The 20432-nt window shown below is 44.8% G+C and overlaps 2 protein-coding genes across 5 annotated transcripts; both read left to right on the top strand.

Moving 5' to 3' along the window:
- The first annotated feature begins 14336 nt into the window (after window positions 1–14336).
- On the top strand, window positions 14337–16350 carry LOC125553580. Of its 4 annotated transcripts, none has more exons than XR_007304121.1 (3): window positions 14703–14820; window positions 15131–15982; window positions 16210–16350. XR_007304121.1 is itself a non-coding variant. In XM_048717347.1 (2 exons), the coding sequence occupies exons 1-2, from the start codon at window positions 14563–14565 to the stop codon at window positions 16306–16308; spliced, it is 357 nt and encodes a 118-aa protein (XP_048573304.1). In that variant the 5' UTR covers window positions 14337–14562; the 3' UTR covers window positions 16309–16350. The 4 variants fall into 4 exon arrangements, 1 of the variants encoding a protein (XP_048573304.1); XR_007304120.1 differs by lacking the exon at window positions 14703–14820 and having other exon boundaries at window positions 14830–15732; window positions 15819–15982; XM_048717347.1 differs by lacking the exon at window positions 15131–15982 and having other exon boundaries at window positions 14337–14820.
- A 369-nt stretch (window positions 16351–16719) lies between these two features.
- LOC125553579 (cilia- and flagella-associated protein 157-like) lies at window positions 16720–17723 on the top strand. The gene is made up of 2 exons (XM_048717346.1): window positions 16720–17082; window positions 17163–17723. The coding sequence occupies exons 1-2, from the start codon at window positions 16759–16761 to the stop codon at window positions 17175–17177; spliced, it is 339 nt and encodes a 112-aa protein (XP_048573303.1). The 5' UTR covers window positions 16720–16758; the 3' UTR covers window positions 17178–17723.
- Window positions 17724–20432: the final 2709 nt, after the last annotated feature.

Genomic DNA, 20432 nt, shown 5'->3' with positions numbered 1-20432 from the left:
AAGGTCACAATAGCAACAAGGTGAAGTAGATAACACTTTTAGCATGTCATTTAACAACCTCTAGTCCATGTATAGTCCTTGGAACCAAGTAGGTAGGGACTAGGGACTTTTTATTTACTAAAAAAAGTCCTAGGACTTCTTAACCAAACAGGGCCTTAGATTAACAACAGGTAAAGAGTTGTATGGGACAATGGACTCACCATCACCATGTGCATCTACCGATGTATGAAGGGTGATGCACAGTCTGTTGCAACAAAGAACAAACAACCAAGGAGCATATTTGTGTTGGTCCCAGTTTTGTTATCTTTAGACACCTTTCCCTATGTGAGCGCATCAAATCTAGTCCTGCTGAAACTCTACAGCCTTGTCCCACAAAACAAAAAGATCAGTTCGTTACAGATGTGTGTACTACGTTTGTCATTGTTTTGCCTTTTCGACCAATGTAGGTGCTGGATAGCCAGTATGTACTAGTACTTTCCCCCCTTCCTTTCCTCTTTGAACCACGTCCTAGATTCATGCTATGCTACTTTCCCCACTACTTTCCCCCCTTCCTTTCCCTTTTGAACCACGTCCTAGATTCATGCGATACAAATTTCCCCACTACTTCCCCCCATTCCTTTCCTCTTTGAACCACGTCCTAGATTCATGCTATGCAACTTTCCCCACTACTTTCTTGTTTGATCGAACACCAAGATTCGAGTGCAGAAGCGGAAAAATCCCACATGCAGCTAAGCAATGCATGTGGAATAAGTAAATTATACCTTAAGGTTCTTGGGGTGTGGTTCGATGGGCGACCGGAGGCCGTTCTGCCCACACTATGTACGATGGCGAGGAAGAAGGGGTCGGTGGCCCTCCCGCGCTGCCGCTGGGTGAAAGAGAACAGTTGCGTCGGTAGTGGATTCCCTCCCTCACCGACGGCGACAACGTTAAGCCTCCTTCCCTCCCGGCAGACGGATCCTATCGTCTCTTTGACCAGCAGTGAGGGGAGAGAGAGAGAGGCCAGTGAAATCTTGTTTAGATCTAGAGAGGGTGAGAGAGTGTGAAGAGAGCAACTACAAGCGCTGACGCTCTAGCGTGTATAGATATAGTGGAGAGAGAGTCTGAAGAGTGCAAACCCTAGAAAACAAGCGCCGAGGCCGAGATGGTATAGCTCCGTATCCATCCATTTTGACCAGTCAAAGAATCCTCCTGGCACCGCCCCAGATCACTTTCTCTCTCTGTCATGCGGGGCCTACCTGTCATTGGGTGGAAGAAAGAAGTCAAACGAAAGCAAAATTATGCTCAAGTGTGGTTATCGAACCCGAGACCTCTAGTTTGATGAGCGAAGGGCTAACCAGCTACACCACCCTCACGTTATGTTTAACTAGAGGAAAGTAACCTTTTATACATTCCTGCATTTGTGTGACAAGCATGCCGTGTTTTTTTTGCGTGGGAGTCATTGGGATTCAAATCATAATCATGTCATGTCGCTTTGGTGGTAAGGTCTTTTGGGATTTAAAGAAGTGTTGGTAGTACAGAAGTAATGCAACCTTAGTCACCTTACCTCTCTCCAGGTAGTACGTTGGGTCCCACCAGTCAGAGGGTGGAACAAACAAATTAATAAGAAAAATGTTAGTACGTGAAATACAAATTAATATAATTTTTTGTGACATGCATGAACATTTTTTAGTTCAACCTATTGTCAAAATTTGACATGAAATACAATGGGGACCAATAAACCAGGATAGAGGTAGTACGCGAAGTTTGCCGTCGGAAGCGAGCCGATCTGGCTCTCCTGAGCTAGCATGGTTTTTCTAGCCCACCCAAGCTAGCTGGCCCACAAAAGCTAACATATTTTAACACTTCCAAATGCCTAACCTTGCCCAGCTGGGCTATAAACTGTTCTTGCTAAGGATCCAAACGCTCCCTAAGTAACTCGCACGATATTCCTATTCTATGAACATGTGTGTGCGTGTGTGTGTGTGTTTGTGTTTAACAGCATGTGTGTGTTAGAGAGAGCGACGCATTGACCTACTCCTACAGAGAGATGGTGTGTAGTGTATGATTTAGCCGCGAGAGTCGGTGCATCCTCTCGTTTCCGGGTGTCCAGTCGGGACAGGCGGACCGCTGCCACGCCCACTCCTGACCAGCCTGGCCCACCCAAAGCCCCGCCATCGCCCGCGCACGCTTCCCGCCCAAAACAGTCAGCGCCGCTCCAAAGAATCGGTGCCGCATTCATGCTTGGGCAGAGCGGACGCGACCTCTCACTGGCGCCTGCGTTGAAGAGAGAAGCAGACTCAAGAGTGATGGTTGCTTCGTCCGTCCAACTTACTGCTGGGTCTATGTGATTTGACGGCTCATTGGTCATTATTACTGAGATGGTAGGACTGCTGGATGTCCCACGCTTTCGGCGAAAGGAGGTACTACTAGATTACAATTTTCTCCATCTTACAGCGGGGGAGTACGAGAGTAGTGAAAACACGCAGGCTAAGTGATTACATGGCCCACCTCACATTATCACCATATTTTCTGGACACCGTGCGACACCTAACTCTTTACATAGTACTAGTATAGTACGTACTGTAATTTATCAGCGAGATAAATTTGTACAATGCTATGAAGCTTCCAGCTTCCGTTTCATGTATCTTCCGTCCAAGGTTGCCCGTTGCAACATTTCATCAAATACAAAGGAGACTAACATGCATGCTATTGCATCTCAATGATTGACAGATCATAGCCAATATGTACTCCCTCTATTCCAAAATAAGTGTCTCAACTTTATGCAAACTTTAGTACAAAGTTGTACTACTACTAAAGTTGACACTTATTTTGGAACAGAGACAGGTAAAGAAAAAATGATCCATGCAGTCCCTAGCCCTTGAACCGTAAACCCCAACCAGGCTTTAATTTGCTGGCAACGTTGGAGCTTCCGAAGAAATGAAGTTTGCAACCCTTTGACCATCGGATCATTTTGTGCAGTTTCACCAAAATCGAGATGAGCATCCCTGTGGCAAAGAAATTTAAGAAGCGTGATTAGAATAAGATTACTCGGACTAGTTGATGAGACATAAACTCATCACAAATATAGTACGTAGAAGCCAGTAGAGGTATGTGTGGGCAAAGAAGTAGAAAAATATCCACATGGAGTGATGTGGGCAGCTGGAGCAGTGGTGCAAGCCGGTTGTAAAGGAAGTTGTACCTGAGGGATGTCGGGACGTAGCTCAACCTAGAGGAGGACGGCGGGAGGCGGCAACTGCACATGTCGCGGCAGTGAGCAAGGGACGAAGGCAACCTCACCGGCTTTGTGAGAGAGAATGGCGGGGACCCCTGATTGGGACGTGCCGACATTGCCTCCATATGAACCTATTTATATTGTGTATGTGCCACTGAAGAAAAAAACTTTATTTATAAATGACGTGGCACCGTTCATGCATGGTTCCCGACCCTCCATTATTTGTAAGTGAGTAACTACTACTAGACGCGTCAAATTCTCACGTGGGCTGCATCATCTTACAGAAATGAGGTCCACCGTGTCACGTGTGTGGTTGGGGAAGACGCAAAAGACGCAAAGAGCGCTACTAGTACACTATGTGCGTGGGTGCGTGCACCTCTTCTCTTCGAGCATGGTTATTAAAAGTATAGCCCACTACTGTACTACCACGCGGTTATTATATATGGGCAAAGAGTATAGGCAGTAATAATGACTAATAAGCCGTGAAATCACGAGGCCCACCTTTCTCTATGTTTGACCGAGGAAGCAGCCATCATTTCACTCCTCGTTGAATATCCATCTGCTGCTACCTCCGCGAATAAATAAAAATCTGCTTCTACCTCCGTAGCATGGTTAATAATATAGCCATGTCAATCATGACATAGAAATATCATTCACCGATACAATAGGGATGGATCTAAGGCTGGTGATTTTTTTTACTTTGTCTCTTTCTCTTTTTGTCTCATTTACTCATTTTACACAGGAGCACGGGTAGAGGATGGCTATTCCCTTCGATGGGACTTCTTCATGGGGTTTAAGACTAAGGCTGGTCATAGTGGGGAGTAACTTAGACTAGTAACATGCTTTTGTTACTAGTCCATGTGACTACCTTCATAATGGGTGGTAACATATAGATGGTAACATACAAACCATCATTAATTGAGACATAGACTCATTTTACCTCGGGGTGTGTTATGTTACAGTAACATATTATGTTACCACAAGCATCTCTTCCCTCATTAACTCCATGCCACATAAGCAAATTTGTCTTGGGATGTGTCATGTTACTACATAAGTTACTCCTACTATGACTAGCCTAAGCAGCTCCGAATTATGCCCGCTGCCCACCACTCTGAATCGTTCCATCTATGATAGGGAGTAGTCCCATAGCAACAATGAGGTCCACTATGTGTAGGACGTCCTGTAAGAAGAGACTGTCACGCAAAACATACATCGTGTTGCCTTCTTCCTCGTACAGTACGTACCACTGGTACATACTACTAGTACTACTACTACTCGTTCTCCTATAAACCTTGCGCTTGGCATCTCCAAAATATTAACCTTGCGATTGGCTCTCCGCCTCTTCGGGAAGCCGAGCAATAATGGTACTGCAGTATATATCATTCTAGCTATATGAGACCGAATGAATTGCTGCACGTTCACCACGTGGGCGAGGGAGAGTGCGTACTATTACGTCCTTTTCAATATTGACTACACGGAGCAAATGAGTGAATCTACACTCTAAAATACATCTATATACATCAGTGTTTGGAGTATGTACTAGTAGTTCATATTGAAATCTACTAAAGGACATATATTCCAAATAATATGATAATCTCTCTAACCAAGGTAGGGACCAGGAGTAAACGGAGGGAGTAGTAAAATTTTCTCCTCGTCCTATGAGCCACCACGCGTGTGGGCGAGGGAGCGGGCGCAAGGCATAGTAAGCAAGCTCACCTCGTCCTGCGAGCCACCGCGCCCGTGGGCGGGGGAGACGGTGTACTAAGCAAGCTTATCCTCGTTCTACGAGTTGATGGGACACATCAAAAGTAATACTCACAGAGCATCCTAAGTGTATAGAGCATTGCCTCTAAGGTAGGCCCCACATGGTTTGCCTCTTTTTTAACATAATGCGTCAAGTCGCAATTTCTTTGTTCACCCGTGGTTGAGGATCCTCCATCAAGTCGACAACCAGTACACGTGTCAAATTACCACGTGGGTTGCCTTTTCATACAGAAATGAGCTCCACAGTGTACCTGCGCGGGTGTGGTAGGGAAAGAGACGGGAGTACGTGTGCCGTGCGTGCACCTCTTCTCTTCGTGCACGTCCCCCACCTACGTGGGTGTGTGTGAGAGAGATACAAACCTAGATAGATGGCGTGTGCGTTCGTGACACATCAAAAATTTGACACATGCAATGTGTGGGAAATAGAGGCCTATCGATATAATATATAAAGTGGGCGATCCATGACAAGAGAGGGAGGGGTCATATATATCGACAGAGTCGAAGAGAGGATCAAGTGGGTGGGTGCGAGATCGATGAAGAGAGCCATCAAAATTGTGTGTGTGCGGGTCAAATATATAGGGCGACTAACCTACCGGAACGTCGGAGGGCACATGGCAAGTTTGTGTGTGGCAGGGAGACATGACTAGAGCACTCGATGTATCAGTGTGTGGGGGGAGGAGGGGGAGGCAGAGGCCTAACTAGATAGGTAGAATGACTCATATATGTGTTGAGAAGGAGAGACCCAGCTATGTCTTGAGGGAGATCAGCCGACATCCATACATAACTGAAGGACGAGAAATAGGTTGGACAGAGAGAGAGAGAGAGAGGAGAGAGAGGGGGGAGGGAGAGGGGTAGAGTGTTGGATGGGTGATGGAGTTGCTTCTCGAAGATGGTGGGAGAGGCCTACTAGACAAATTGAAGGTAGAACTGCAATATTATAAATAAGAGTAGGGATGTGTTTCTGTGTGTGTCTGTGCGTGATAGATGTGTCGGGATGCATGCATGGATGATGAAGGGGAACCATGTGTTTGGTAAGCAAACCTAACTAGATCGGTAGATCAATTGTTGTTTGTCGAAGGAAGGGAGAAACATAACTAATGAGGTAGATCGATCGACGCGTGGGAAAACGAGTTATAAGGACCTAGCTAGCTATATGTATAGCAGTAGATCAGTCGATGTACATCCATTTGTTAGAGGCAAATAAGGCCCAGCGAGACAGATAGACAGTGAGAATGGAGCTAGGAGGTGGTGCGAGATGCCGAGCTACTAGCTAGATAGGGGGAGGAGTGTGCGATTGTGAGATCGATGAAAATAGGGGCGAGAGTTTACACGTGTGTGGGACCGTATGAGAGACACGAGGCATGGACATGGAAAGGAGGAGATGGAAGGTGCGTGTGTATGTTGTAGGCAGACATCGCTGGAGAGGTTTATCGATCGGTATGTGTCGGAAAGGAGTTGTGGAGACTATGGGAGAATGACCTAAAAAAGAATGTGTGCGATGGATAGAATGCTGAGGGAGGGGGAGTGCGAGGAGGGCGTGTGCATGCATGAGTGAAAGTTAATGCTAGCTACAAAGGTTAGAGGATTGTGTGGGTGTAAGAGACTAACAAAGATGATAATTTGATGTGAAAGTGGATTCATATATTTGAATAGGAGATCATAGTGTTATAAACATATGCATGCATGAATCACTACAAGGATTCCGGTCTATTGCAACAAAATTTATTGCCACAGATCTCTTTCGTTGCAATAAAATGCTATATTACCACAAAATTCTAGTTCGTGGTAATAGGATCTACATATTGCCACAGTTTCGTTTCATCGTGCTAGGTACTCACTTTGTTGCAATAGAAGCCATGTATTGCCACAAGCTGCATTAGCGTTGCAATATGGTAGTGATATTGCGACAGTTGTGTCCCGTTGCGTGAATTGCTCAGTTTGTTGCAATAAAGACTAGGTATTGCAACAAAGTAAATCTTCGTGGCAATATTTAGACATATATTGCACCAATTCTGATATGTGGCGCTAGCCATAGATACTGTTGCAAAATACACGGCTTCTTATTGCAACAAAACATGTATTGGTTGTAATAGGGCGATTTTTTACCTCACTTTCGTTGTGTTGCAATAACTATTACATATTGCGACAACTTGTGCGTCCATGGTAATACGTACAACATATTGCAACCATCCTCTAGTGTTGTGAAAAAAGGAGCAGGATATTGCAACGATATTCTCTACAGTGCCCCTGATTTTTTTCATTTATTTATTATACTATTTCTCAGTATCCGGTTAATGGGGCGTACTAGTTTATAGAGGTATTAACACATTTGGTACTACAAATTGCACCTACGTTGTATTTTAGTCAGATAACTTGCAAAGTGGACATCGGTGGTACCACAACTTGAAGGTACGTGCGCTTGCTCGCGGACGCCCTTCACTTTAGGGTTTCTTGCACCGCCAGGGTCTCCTCCACTCGCCCTACTAACCTCCTCCGGTAGCAAGGTCATCCTCGGCACCGAAAAGATAGCAAGCTCACTGCCCTTCTCACCAAGGTGAGTCATGAGCACTGGGCAGCAAATTCTCACTTTCTCTTCCTTCCTAATTTTTCTGTATCTTTCTTGATGTGATTGTATGTATTTATGTGCTGTTAATAAAAATGTATAGCATCCAAAATTCTCTCACCCAAGGTACAACACGCTTCTCTACATAGTTTAGTTTGTCTGATTTGTCATGGATTACTTCCTGCACAATGTCGTATTGTTAGATAGGATGGGTCGCGCTATTTTTCACCCTAGGTGAAGAATGTTTATTCCTCACCCCACCGATAGAGCGCACCATCCAGAGCCATCCCGTCCATGGGCTTCCAGCGACATGATTTTGGATAACCACCACCGTAAGAAAAGCTGTGAGAAAGCTAAAGAAAACTTCCTTCGCCCATTCTGACCAGCCAGGCACCAAAGTAAAAAAAGTTGCGAGCCTAAAGTAAGAAAATATTGTGTGCGCCCATTCGAGCCAGCCCACATTTTCCTTTTTTTGGCTAGAAGCCAGCCCACATTTTATAACCCCAAAAGCAAAATTACTCTTGTAACTTTCTTATTACACACTGTAACATAGATATAGGGCTGACGTCTGACATAAGTAACATATTTAAGGCATGATAAATTGCAGCAATCTATAGACATCAACCTTGTGAGACTACAACGTAAGACTTGCCCCAACATAAGAACTATCAGAATGACCAGATGAGACCAAAATTATGCCACATAAATAAGCATGTTTTTGTCAGAAATAATTGACGAGAGAAAATGTAATTTCAAAAGAAAGATCAAAGGCTTACAAGTTAGTATACTCCTAAAAACTGTATGCTTGCCTGCCAAAATCAGTACAATCTAGGCTTTTTTTGTACCAATATACGCACCGCCTTTCATAAGACTAAACAATATCTGGATCACGTCAACTTTTCACTCTGTGCACACCCGCGTTACCCAAAGGGGACTACAGAAGTATGTCTAACAAAACTCGAGTAAGTATCAAGTCAAATACATTGGGAAAAAATAGGATGCTACTCCACTGAACTATACACATATCAGCCAGGATTCAGCCTACATTTCACCTCACGAGATCAGCTTGTGTATCGCCTCATGTACAGTGCAGAAGAGATTAGTTCCTTATGAATTTCTATATTTGTCAGGCGAACAAAGCCATACATTTCTCATTTCAATGGTGAGTAATTTTCTTTTAGTACCTACAATGGCAGAAAGTATTCCGTAAGTATCCCAAGTATATATAACAAAATGAGTACACGAGGAGAGAAGTGTATAATCAAAGGGAGCACATAACAAATGAGAATCATCTTCTTCATGCTGTTTTCCGCATATGGAGTTCATGAGCAGGAATACAAAACGGGCTGATTTTCACTGAACTTGTGTAGAATCACGTATTTTGAAATGGCAATAAGACATGGGCCACTACTTGAAACTGTAATCAATATTCTTCAGACACCACACTGAGTCCTTCAGCAACCATACAGAGTTCAAACAGACAGAATATTACCTATCTATTTCAGGGATTGCCTATTTTCTTCAGCAAACCATACAGAGTTGAAACAGACAGAATATTACCTATCTAGTTCAGGGATTACCTATTTTCTATCTAGTTCAATCATGCGATTTCCTTAACTGTACTGCCGACTCTTGGTAACATAAATATAACAGCAGTGATCCATGATGAAAAACAGACAATGTCAATGGTTAACCAATTAATAAACCCCTTCACAGTTCAAAGACCACGTTCCCTCAAGACGAAATAGAGAATAGGAAATTTATTCAAAACCAATTCTGCAGTACTAATACATGATGGAGAATAGCTAGTGTCAATGTGTCAACAATTAAATGAATTCACATGTGTTTTTCACCCAGAGAATCCAAGACAGGAGCAACAAGTCAAGCAACATGCACCAAGGGAGTAATTAGATTAGGATTGAGAAATATTAGTTACTTATCCGGGAAGTTGTCCACCTTTTGATGGCTTTTCCGTTCAAATAAATATGGCTCTTGCTAGCCACTGTGTTTTCACCCTCACGCTATATCGCAAATCTTCTCATTTTCAGTGGACTTCAACTAGACAAAAGCAATCTTTCATAGGATTAGTGCATACAAGTAAATTTTGATGTCCTAAGCAGAGAAATACACAGGTAGGCGGTCACTTATCACAGGTCGAAGTTATTTTTTTGGACTCAAGAGTATGTTTTGATTCAGTTCACCAGCAGCAAGTATGAGATTATTGGTCAACTATACTTGCAACTAAAGTGGCTCCTCATTTGCAATTCTAACTATTGATCAACTACAATATGTGAGCACATGCACAGCTGTATTTGAGTTCCTTGCAGATTGCAAAAGGAAACACAGACAAGCAAATATAACTGGGCCTTTATTTACATTGATTATTAAAGAACCAATACATGTGCACTATAGAGAAATCAAACTGGAACCTGGTCGCAGCATCAATGATTTGGGCTCTAAACAAATTTGGCAGACAACAAGTGGAATTGTAATTGCCCAGGTAAAGGCTAAACATGCTGCACCGCCGCTCTTCCTCAGTCATCAATAATTCCTGGTTGTGCTCCTGCCTGCCAATAGCTAGTAGTGATCAACAAGCCAAGAGAAGCAAATCAGCAAGCTTAAACATGTTTGATCATATCCAAGACAACAAATATAAAACAAATGTAGCGTGTATCAAATATGAGTATATGACATTTGATATTTAGACTCGGTTAAGTACAAGAGGGGTGCATCGCAATGCAAAAAGCATCAAGCTAGTTCTCTTTGTCAGCATTGTTAAACGATCAAAATAAATAACAAGATATTCATCGACTAATGGTGAATTGATAAGTATATATGCTGATGTTTCTTACCCTGAGTAAAACATGATTATGGCTGTGGGAGAACCTACAGGCGTACTGTCCTCCAGCAAACCTTGACGGAGTGCCATTTTCTCGCAGTGCATACATCACCTAAATTTAACAACTAATGCTAAAGAACATAGCATATCTTTATGCTACTGACCTCCACAAATGTGTGGTTCTACATACCAATAAAACCGCAAGCAAGGGAAAATTAGTCTACTACTTCAAGATTTCAGCAGCAAATAGGTAAGCAATCGGGAGCATTTTTTCGATAAAAGCGTATGGCTCTTCACAAACGCAGCAAAATCTGAATTTGCTGCACTTGCAATGAAAAATACAGAGGGAAACAGGGGGAATAATCATACTTTTGTTGTTGTGGAGGTAGTAGGTCGCACGGGAGGCAGGCAAGCCAGTCCCGGGCAGGCCAGTAGGATGGTGGAAGAGCCGGAGCAGAGCCAGTTGGCACCGGAGTTGAGATGTCGGGCGGTCCAGCCACGCGCCCACGGGCAGGATCGACCAGCCGAGATCCACAGAGGAAGAGGCCGGCGGGCGGAAGGCGTCGAGCGGCGGGTGGCGGCCGGAGCAAGTTCAGAGGGAGAGGGGAGCGCTAGGGAGGCACCGGTGCGGGCTGCTTCGTCGCGCCGCCATGATGTGGTTGCTGGATGCGGCCAGCGCTCGGGTCGGGCGGCGGCGGAACAGGGGATCAGGTACGAGTTGAGGTATGGAACCTGTCCATAAAGGACTAGTATTTTAAATTTTCTTTTGAGTATCTGGGGTAGTTTTTTTTAAGCTTACGTAACTCCTGAAATTACAAGAAGAGGATTTGGTCATAATACAGGACTTTCATGGGAAATAAGAACTTGATGATGCAAACAAAGAAGCTGTTTCAGTTTCATCGACTAGTATTTGACAAATAACTGTGTTCATGGTGCAATCAGACCAATATACATTAGATTTGCACACCAAGAGATTCAGTAACAGTATTCTGTTCATCCAATCTGAATCACCATTAGTTTGAGGGCTACAATAGCTTTGTTTATCTCTTACCAGCTCAGTGCAAATACTGTATCCCAACAGATGTTGAATGAATTTTCCAAATAAAAGTTCGGTTGCTACAAACATATTCATTTTGAGATTTCAGATGAAAGGCAGCTTCGACGGCGTCTTGGCACTTCCTCAATAACGCTTCCTCGACCGGCCAGCGAAGACGGCGTCTTGCCGGTTTCCCGATCCGCCACTAGAGACGGCATGACGGTGCGTCCTCGACCCGCTAGTGGTAACTGCGTCTTGCCGGTCTCCCGATCCGCCACCGGAGACAGCATGACGACACTTGCTTGAACCGCTGGCGGCGACGGCGCCTTGCCAGTTTCCTGACCCGCCACCGGAGACGGCATTACGACGCTTCCTCGACCTGTTAGCGGAGACGGCATCTTGGTGGTTCCTCGATCCGCCAGCAAAGAGGGCAAGACGGTGCTTCCTCGACCCGCCAGCGGCGACAGCCTCCGCATCCTCTGATTCTTCCGTCGATGAGGAATCGGTCAAAACGTGTGGGTTCTTCGCCGATTTGGCCGTTGTCGATCCGCCATCGGAGAGGCCTTGTTGGAGCTTTCACGATCCGGACCCATTTTTTGACATGTCCGCCTCGACATTTCGTCAAACACGTAGCAGGTCGGCCGGTGCGCCCAACGAGTGCTGCCTATGCTCGGTCGCCGCTGCTCCCACCCCGCAGCTCCTCCCTGCTACTCGCCCGGCAGCAGCAGCTCGGTTGAGAGAAGCCGCCCGCACCCGCCTCTGCGATGCTCTCAGTCCGCGCTGAAGCTCGTGCCCGCTCGTCGTGCTCTCGCTCGCGCGGCCACTCCTCATGCTCCCGCTCGTGCCCGCCAGTGCTTGCGCCACCTAGTCCGGCTTTGGGTGTCAGGGTCATGTCCTGCTGCCCGGAGCTCGGAGCTCGCGTCACCGTGCCGCCGAGCCCAGCCGCCATGCTCGTCGGTGCCCCGAGCGCAAGTAGCCGAGCGTGAGGCGCCGTCCCGCGCCCGCAACTGCGACCGCACGCTCGATCTCGTGCTGACCTGCAGGAGCACCGATGTCGCATGGCGCCGGCGGTGCCGACGGCAGTGAGCACGGGGAGCATGGCGGGGCGTCATGGCGAGCATGCTTGTCGGCTGGGGATGTACGAGGCGCGGCATGGCGACGGCGGGGTTGAGCATGGTGCGGACGGGGATTTGTAAGGCGCGGACGGGGATGGGTAAGACGGTTTGGTTGTTTAATTTACATAGTTGAATCTTCATGGTTATCGTTTGAACAAAAGCGACATAATTACGTTGGACCTACCCTAGCTGGCGTGGACGAACCCTTCACGGATTGTCCGGTAAGATGAAAGATGCTGATCTCACCCCATCTCAAGATCGGAATGTGAGATCGAGACTGATATAGATCGAACGTCTCATCAACCCATACCATGAGTACTTATGTTTGTCTCCAAGTGTATAACCTAATAGTTTTAAAGTGAGGGTCGCATGAGGTTTATATGAGCTGTAGTTCAAAATTGACCAAATTTTTGCTGCTTTGACCAACATTTGACCAAGGCACAAATATTTGACATATCCCAACCTAAGTGTAGATCCATGATGGAACAACAGTTCCTAACACAATAAATCTCAAAACTAAATTGGTTTGGTTGTTTAATTTACATATTTGAATCTCTATATGGCTATCATTTTAACAAACCCGACATAATTATGTTGGACCTACTCTGGCGTGGACAAACTCTTCAAGAATTGTCCGGTAAAATGAAAGATGCTGAGATCGGCCCATCTCAAGATCGGAATATGAGATCGACACTGACATAAATGGACCGTCTCATCAACCCACCCCATCAGTATTTTTGCTGCTTTGACCAACGGTTGACCAAGGCATACATTTTTTATATATCCTAACCCAAGTGTAGATCGATGATGAAACAACACTTTTCTAATTGGCCGTGGGTGGTTGGCGGGTCAGGGTTGCGGCGGAGGGGTTGAAGTATCGCGGTACATCACCTACCCAGTCCGTGCACTGGTCGACGGCGACGACGTCCGTGGACGTCGTGTTCCTCCTTGCAGGCTCCGTTGTGGTACTCCCACTCCTGCCGTCTTACTCCGGGTGAAAACTTGATCTTCGGATCGGACGATGGAAATGTTCATGGCCGTGCCTTCCTGAAGGCGTCGTCTTGGAGTCCTCGGTCCAGCGTGTCCGTCGCACATCTTCGCGGATAATCGCTCCTCGTGTTGGTGGTCTCCATCGGCTCTAAGCGGATTCGTTTTTTGCACATCTTATAGGTGCTTGGTAGTCTTTGAGGTTGTGTGTCGGTGCCCGACATTCATGTATCCTGTCTTGGGTGTGTGTGGCATGTGTTTGTATCGGTTGCTTCGATGTATGTGACGGTTGCTTTATAATATAAAGCACGGAAACTCTATTTAGTTCGTTAATTGGCTTCCTCAAATGGCGATGACTATGCAAATATCAACGACGAGAACGTTATGGGAGAGGGTGCCAGATCGCCCCTCCATAATTCTCGGATTTGGTGGGTTTTTAACCATGATATAACTTTTACAAACAAATTTTAGTATTTCCTCCGTCTCAAAATAGATTTACAAACTAGAACATTCCCTCAAAAAATAATTACTTTTTTAAAATAAAAATAATTACTTCCCACCACCTAACTTAGGTGTACCGTTGTTTGCGCCAATATTTTTTAACCTCCCGCTAAAAGGTCCCAAATTAGCGTCTTTGTTCCCACCAAAAAATAGCTTATATTAACCTTCCCCCTAAATACCCTCCTAACAGAACCACTCCACGGCGTCTTCACGGGAGATTGGATCTGAGCTCTCGTCCGTGGTTCCTCTGTGCTGCCGACGTCATGACGGCGTCAACACGGCGAACCACACCCGAGTTAGCTGCACGGCGTCAGGTTATTCCTCCCGATCTCCTCCCTTCCTGGAACCTCTGCTCCTCGATCTCGCCCTCCTCCCTCTCCTCTGCGCCCGCCGACGTGGGCCGCGTCTCCGTGTCCTCGGCCATGCCGGTGGCAGCAGCGATGCTGTCTGGCGTCGGCGTCGACGGAGTTCCCGTCTCATCGCCTTGCCCATTAATCCCGTGTCTGGACCAAGCACGACACCACCTCGGTGTTCCACGCCGCGACAATGCCCGCCCGGGCTCAAACCCCCCTCCCCCACGAGCTCTTCCTCGACGTGCCGCTCTTTTCGTCCCTTCTCTCCTCCGCTCGCCGCTTGGTCGTAGAACTAGTCAGGGCAGGGGACAACATGGCCGCCGCCAAGCAGCAGCCGCCGCTATACATTGTCGTCGCCGACGACCGCCAGAGGAGCACCTTCCCCTGCACGCGCCCCATCCTGCAGAGCGCGCTCCAGCTCATGGGCTGCAAGCCACGCCACACCTTCAAGGTCTATCTTCCCCCATCTTGCTTGTCCCACAATCTGTCAGCTCGCTTCTTTTCCCTTGGGTTCAGTCTGAATCTTTAGATTAGACTCAGTATCCTACCATCTTTGCCGCATTCCTGAACCTCCATAGCAAGCGATGTAGATCAGTTTTTTTTGGTATTCCATACTCCTCATATCCTACTTCAATTGGCTGATGGGATCAGTCTCATAGTGTTTTTCGTTACAATTAGGGAGCGCTGTACATCTGCCTCATATCCTGCTTCAATTGGCTGAACCTACAGAGTGTATTTAATTAGTATGATGTTCACAGCAGGGGTGGAGCTACTAGGAGCCTCTGATGCACAGGCATCAGGGTCGATGTTGATTTCTTCAAGCGATTGTGTAGAGTTGTTTGGCCGTGCACCAGGTTAGGCTGACAGCGCTGCATCAGGTACAGAGACAATCCCACGGCGGCCTTGTTTGGAACTGGTTCATGGGTAGGCCAGGTCTTGTTCAGACGTGGCCAGGCCTTGGCGTAGCCTTGTGGGCTGTAGCCTTTTGGGTACGTTTGGTGTGGCTGGGCATCAAGGCGTCAATGCCCTTAGGTGTTGTAGGGTCACGCCAACACGCGATCACTTGACGAACCACATCGGATGGGCGACGCTGCGCTAGGCTCGGTCTTTACACCTAGCATCATCCATGCTAATCCGATCAGTCACTGACCTCAGCTCCAGCTCAAAGGTAGAGTATGACATATAGATGTAGTAAATCTTAAATCTCGGGTTAACCATTGCAAAAATTGTGCTTTTAGGCGGTATCTTCTTTAGATTTTTTTTAGTTCTATGTACAGGGGTATTCTGAAGTTGAGAATTCAGTTCATTTACTTGACTTTATCAAATGTGGATAGCCACAAGACTGGAGACGCGAGACTTTGTGGTTAGTCTAATAATGTTGCAATAAGTCGCTCCATCGTCGTATTTTCCCTCCTTTTTTGCAATAATTGTTCATTCACATTTTTTCAGAAACTATTGCCAATGTACTAAGTCTTATTCAGAGATTGTCAATATTGTTGGGCGTGTCCTGCTCTCCCTCTTTTATATTTGGTTGTTTGGTATCACACTGAAGGTGCTAGATGTAATGTGGACTCAGGGCCAGAACAGAGAAGAACCAGAGCAGCTAGACTCGGGTGTGTGTTCAAGGCAACAAAAGCCCTCTTTTCCACTGAACCACCAACACATGCTAGCTCTGCTCTTTTGATGTTCACTTACACAAAAAAAGACCACACTGTATCCATACCCGTGCATGCACAAGCCCACACTATACTACACTATTTGGGTACACACTCAGTACAATATCTTCAGCTTCTACAATGGCTTGTCTGACTGGTTATATTTGGTTTCAATAAATTGATAGGAACGCAGCCGAAAGAACGCCGATAACCGTAAGAAACAGAAGACAAAACATAAAATTGGATCAAAATCTTACTCGCAAGTAAGCTTTGAGAAGGTATGAGTCTAACTAAATATGTATGCCTCGCTGCTAAATATGGTTTCGTGTTTCAAGCATCTCATTGTTATATTACTTGCAGAGATTCTTGGAACTCACCCACACAAACGACGGAACATGGTCTAACACAGAGTCCTAGAAAGTTTGCATAAGTACACTGACTTTTGGTTATTCTATATTTATTCAATGATGTGCATTCGGTGTGTTTCATCATCAGCTGGGATTATTCATGCGTTGGATCGTGCTATTCTTGTTTCATCTTTTATATAGTGTCAGTATTGATGCCGTACCTATAATTGTTATTTTCATTTTTAGAACAAAGCACGTCAAGAGGTTCAAAACAAAGAAACTGAAACTGAAGGTCCACTTTCAAGTGAGCAGAAAAACAATATTTTCCAGACCGCATACAACGAGACTCTGAAATGCAAGTCATCGCAGCCTTGTGGGTACGGATACATGGCCAAACCTTCAACTGGTTCTCAAAGGTTTCGTATCCAGGTTGAAGAGCAAGCTCGTGCTACAGCAGCCACCCAGCAGCAAAACTCTGAGCTCAGCCAGCAGGTCAACGAATTACAAGATCAACTACAAGCTGAACGTGCAAACACACAAGAGAGGATTAACTTGGAGTGTACTGAGAGAGAACAACTTGAGGAGAGGTTAAAAGAAGAGCATGCTGAAAGGGAAAGATTGTTGGAAGAGGAGCGAACATCAAGACCGGAATTTGAAAAAAACATGATGACAAAGTTTGTAGCATTGAGCCAACAGATGGGAACCCAACAGGTGATTACAGTCATATGCTTGCGACCTTGTAAGATTTATGTTGCTTACTTGCATTGCTAAAAGTGCACTTATATTTACAGGTGCCTAAGGATTGACAAAGAAAATAGTAACCCAAACTTGCAAAATACACTTTTATAGAGATCTAGTCCTAATAAAACTCCAGTTCAAGGCCAATTATTATTTCTTCAAATGCGCTCATACAAGCTGCAACAAGGAATTCTCGAATGTTTAAAGCAATGGTAAGTCACAACCTTACTTTCTCTTCATGTTCACTTGCATTTTATACGTCATTGGCATTCATAACTAGCTAGCTGTTTCTTCTCTTTCACCATGTGTTGTTGCTGCATCGAGTCACAACTTAAACAAAAAATGAATATGTGCTAGCTAGGGACATGAACTTAACTGAAACTATACATCGGGTCACAACTTAAATCAGTAGCAGAACCTTTTAGTAGATGTACTTGTGCTTATGCTTTAGACATTTACACTTGTATGATTGTTCTAATCCCTCAGTTACATGCTTGCTGACACAGTATTAGTCTAGTTAGTCTGGCGATAGTTCCTTTTAACTATGGGGCTGGAATAATTGTATGGTGTATGTTATGTTGGACTCATTAACTAGAACTTTTTTTATTTCTTGATTGCAGGATCCAAAGAACTAGCTGGCCTGGACTCTAGATCATGGACCGTTTAGTCTTTGCAATTAATTAGGATGGCTAAATTATATCTGAGTTTCATTTGATGGATATTTGCTACGAGAATTATGAACTTTATGAATCTACATATTATACATATGGTTTTGAATATTGTAATTGAATGCATGTATTTTTTTTACAGTTGCAATATGCTACAACCCACTTTCGGTTGCCACATGTTAGCACCACCAAAAAAAGTGTTGCGTCATATCTCAGTCGATATGCCTACTATTTTGTTGCACTAGGATGTTGTAACGGATCACTTCATATTGTCTGGCACCACAAATTTTTTCATGACGCGATAACTGTTCGGCGCCACCAAAGTAATTTTTGTTGAAATAGAGTATCACCATGGAAATTTTAAATTGTGGCAATAGTTTCTCGCTACAAACATTTCAACTGTTGTGATACCTATTTATCACCACCAAAACAAGTATGTTGTAATTTCTTATTATGACGACAGGAATATTTGTTGCCATAAGTTAATGCCATAAGTGTAGTGGGTCGTGGCAACATGCCTAATGCAGCGAAACCAAGGATTGTTGCCATAGTTTATTGCCACAATTGTAGTGGGTCGTGGCAACATGCCTAATGCTACGAAAACAAGGATTGTTGCCATAGTTTTTTGCCACAAGTGTAGTGGGTCGTGGCAACATGCCTAATGCCATGAAAATAGGGATTGTTGCCATAGTTTATTCCCACAGTTGACTATTGCGACGGAAGAGTAATGCGCCACGAAATGGGCGTCGTTGGCATAGGTTGTTGCCACAAATGTCTATCACCATGAGATATTAGGCGCCACGATTCGTTGCATGTTGCATTAAAGCTATCTCCACAAATATAATTGTGGCATCAAGTGAGTGTTGCCACGGGAAAACATGTGGCAACTTCCAACATGGATGTTGCAATAGCACACTTTATTGCCACGGTTGCTTTTTCATGGCAATAACCTATTACCATGTGTCCAGTCGCAACAGCTGCCAACGAATGTTGTTTCGTGGCAATAGGTACTTATCGCCACGAAATGACATGTATTGCAACAAACGATTTTGTTGCAAATCCACAAATATAATTGTGGCATCAAGTGAGTGTTGCCACGGGAAAACATGTGGCAACTTCCAACATGGATGTTGCAATAGCACACTTTATTGCCACGGTTGCTTTTTCGTGGCAATAACCTATTACCATGTGTCCAGTCGCAACAGCTGCCAACGAATGCCGTTTCGTGGCAATAGGTACTTATCGCCACGAAATGACATGTATTGCAACAAACGATTTTGTTGCAATATAGCGGTGATACACGTGCTGTGGTTTTGCACATGTTATACCATAACGTGATAATGCATGGCATTTGCAACTCACAGCTAAATGTCGAACAATCTAAACCATACTATACATCGAACAATCTCACATTTTATTTGAATTTGTGATAATGTGTGGCGTTTGCAGCTTACAACTAAATATCGAACAATCTAAACAATACTATATATCGAACAATCACACATTTTATTTGAATTTGTGGTAATGTGTGGCGTTTGCAACTCACATCTAAATACTTGTAGGAGTAGGGGCACCATACATTATGTGATAAACATATTATACATATGAGACATGGTTTAGATTATGAAGATCTAGCTAGAGCTTGAAATGTACTGCGATTAGAAATCAACATAAAGTGGATTCAAAAAATCAAGTTCGAGTTCATATAGTACACATAGTTCATATCTTACTCGACAGTAATCATGTGGTGTGATGTGAAGATAATACACAAACGATGGTTTAACTTGACAATAATGATGATTGTATATCTTATTAAAATAGAGAAACAAATTCAAATGGTTTGACTTCACAACAATCATTACTGCGGATCTTATTCAAATAGAGAAACGAATTCAAATTTAGTTCATATTGAAGTGGTGGTATATACATTTGGAATGCACTAAAACGTTCATTTGAGTAGCAAGTTGCATGCATTATACACATAGCGAAATATTTTCATTGAACATAACATGATTCAAAGTTTTGAATGGCATTTGTAATGCGAATTGATTTGGTACAGTACACAGGACTAGACTCTCTTGTGTGGTGCGAATTGATTTCTTTTTGTTTTTTTGTCGACGGAAGTGCGAATTGATTTGGTACAGTACACATTAGGCTCGTCTAAAAATTTCAACCCGCGCCTTGTTACCCCGAAATATTTAAGATACTTATTTGTCTCGTTGTGCTCCGAAAACTCCCTCCATCTCAACACGCGCATTGCTATCCCAAAATTACAACGTGTGCGAAAACTCCCACCTCCTGCAAAATCCCGACACGCGAAATGCCCGTGATACCCCTAAACCGAAAAATCGCCTAGCACAAATTGGTGGGGGTACTACCGTAACTTACCCACCATTTAGGACAAGCGGGTCCTTAAGCCATGGTTCCCCACTCCCACCCCATCAGCCCACCCATTCATACACCGAGGCCGTGAAAACCCGCGAAGCCCCACACCCTCCTCCGTCCGCCACCCAGCCGGAGCCTCTTCCCCAACGATGTCGTCCACAGCAACACCTCGACGTCCCTCATCCACCGTACCGGATGAGGATCCGTCGTCGATCTCGTTGTCTCGCCGGTTCAGCCACCCCATCCTCCACCTCCAAGGAGCTGCCCCGA

This window comes from Triticum urartu, chromosome 4 (assembly GCF_003073215.2).
Source record: "Triticum urartu cultivar G1812 chromosome 4, Tu2.1, whole genome shotgun sequence".
NCBI lineage: Eukaryota > Viridiplantae > Streptophyta > Magnoliopsida > Poales > Poaceae > Triticum > Triticum urartu.
The sequence above is the reverse complement of the archived record's forward strand: the minus strand, read 5'-3'. Positions and strand labels throughout refer to the sequence as shown.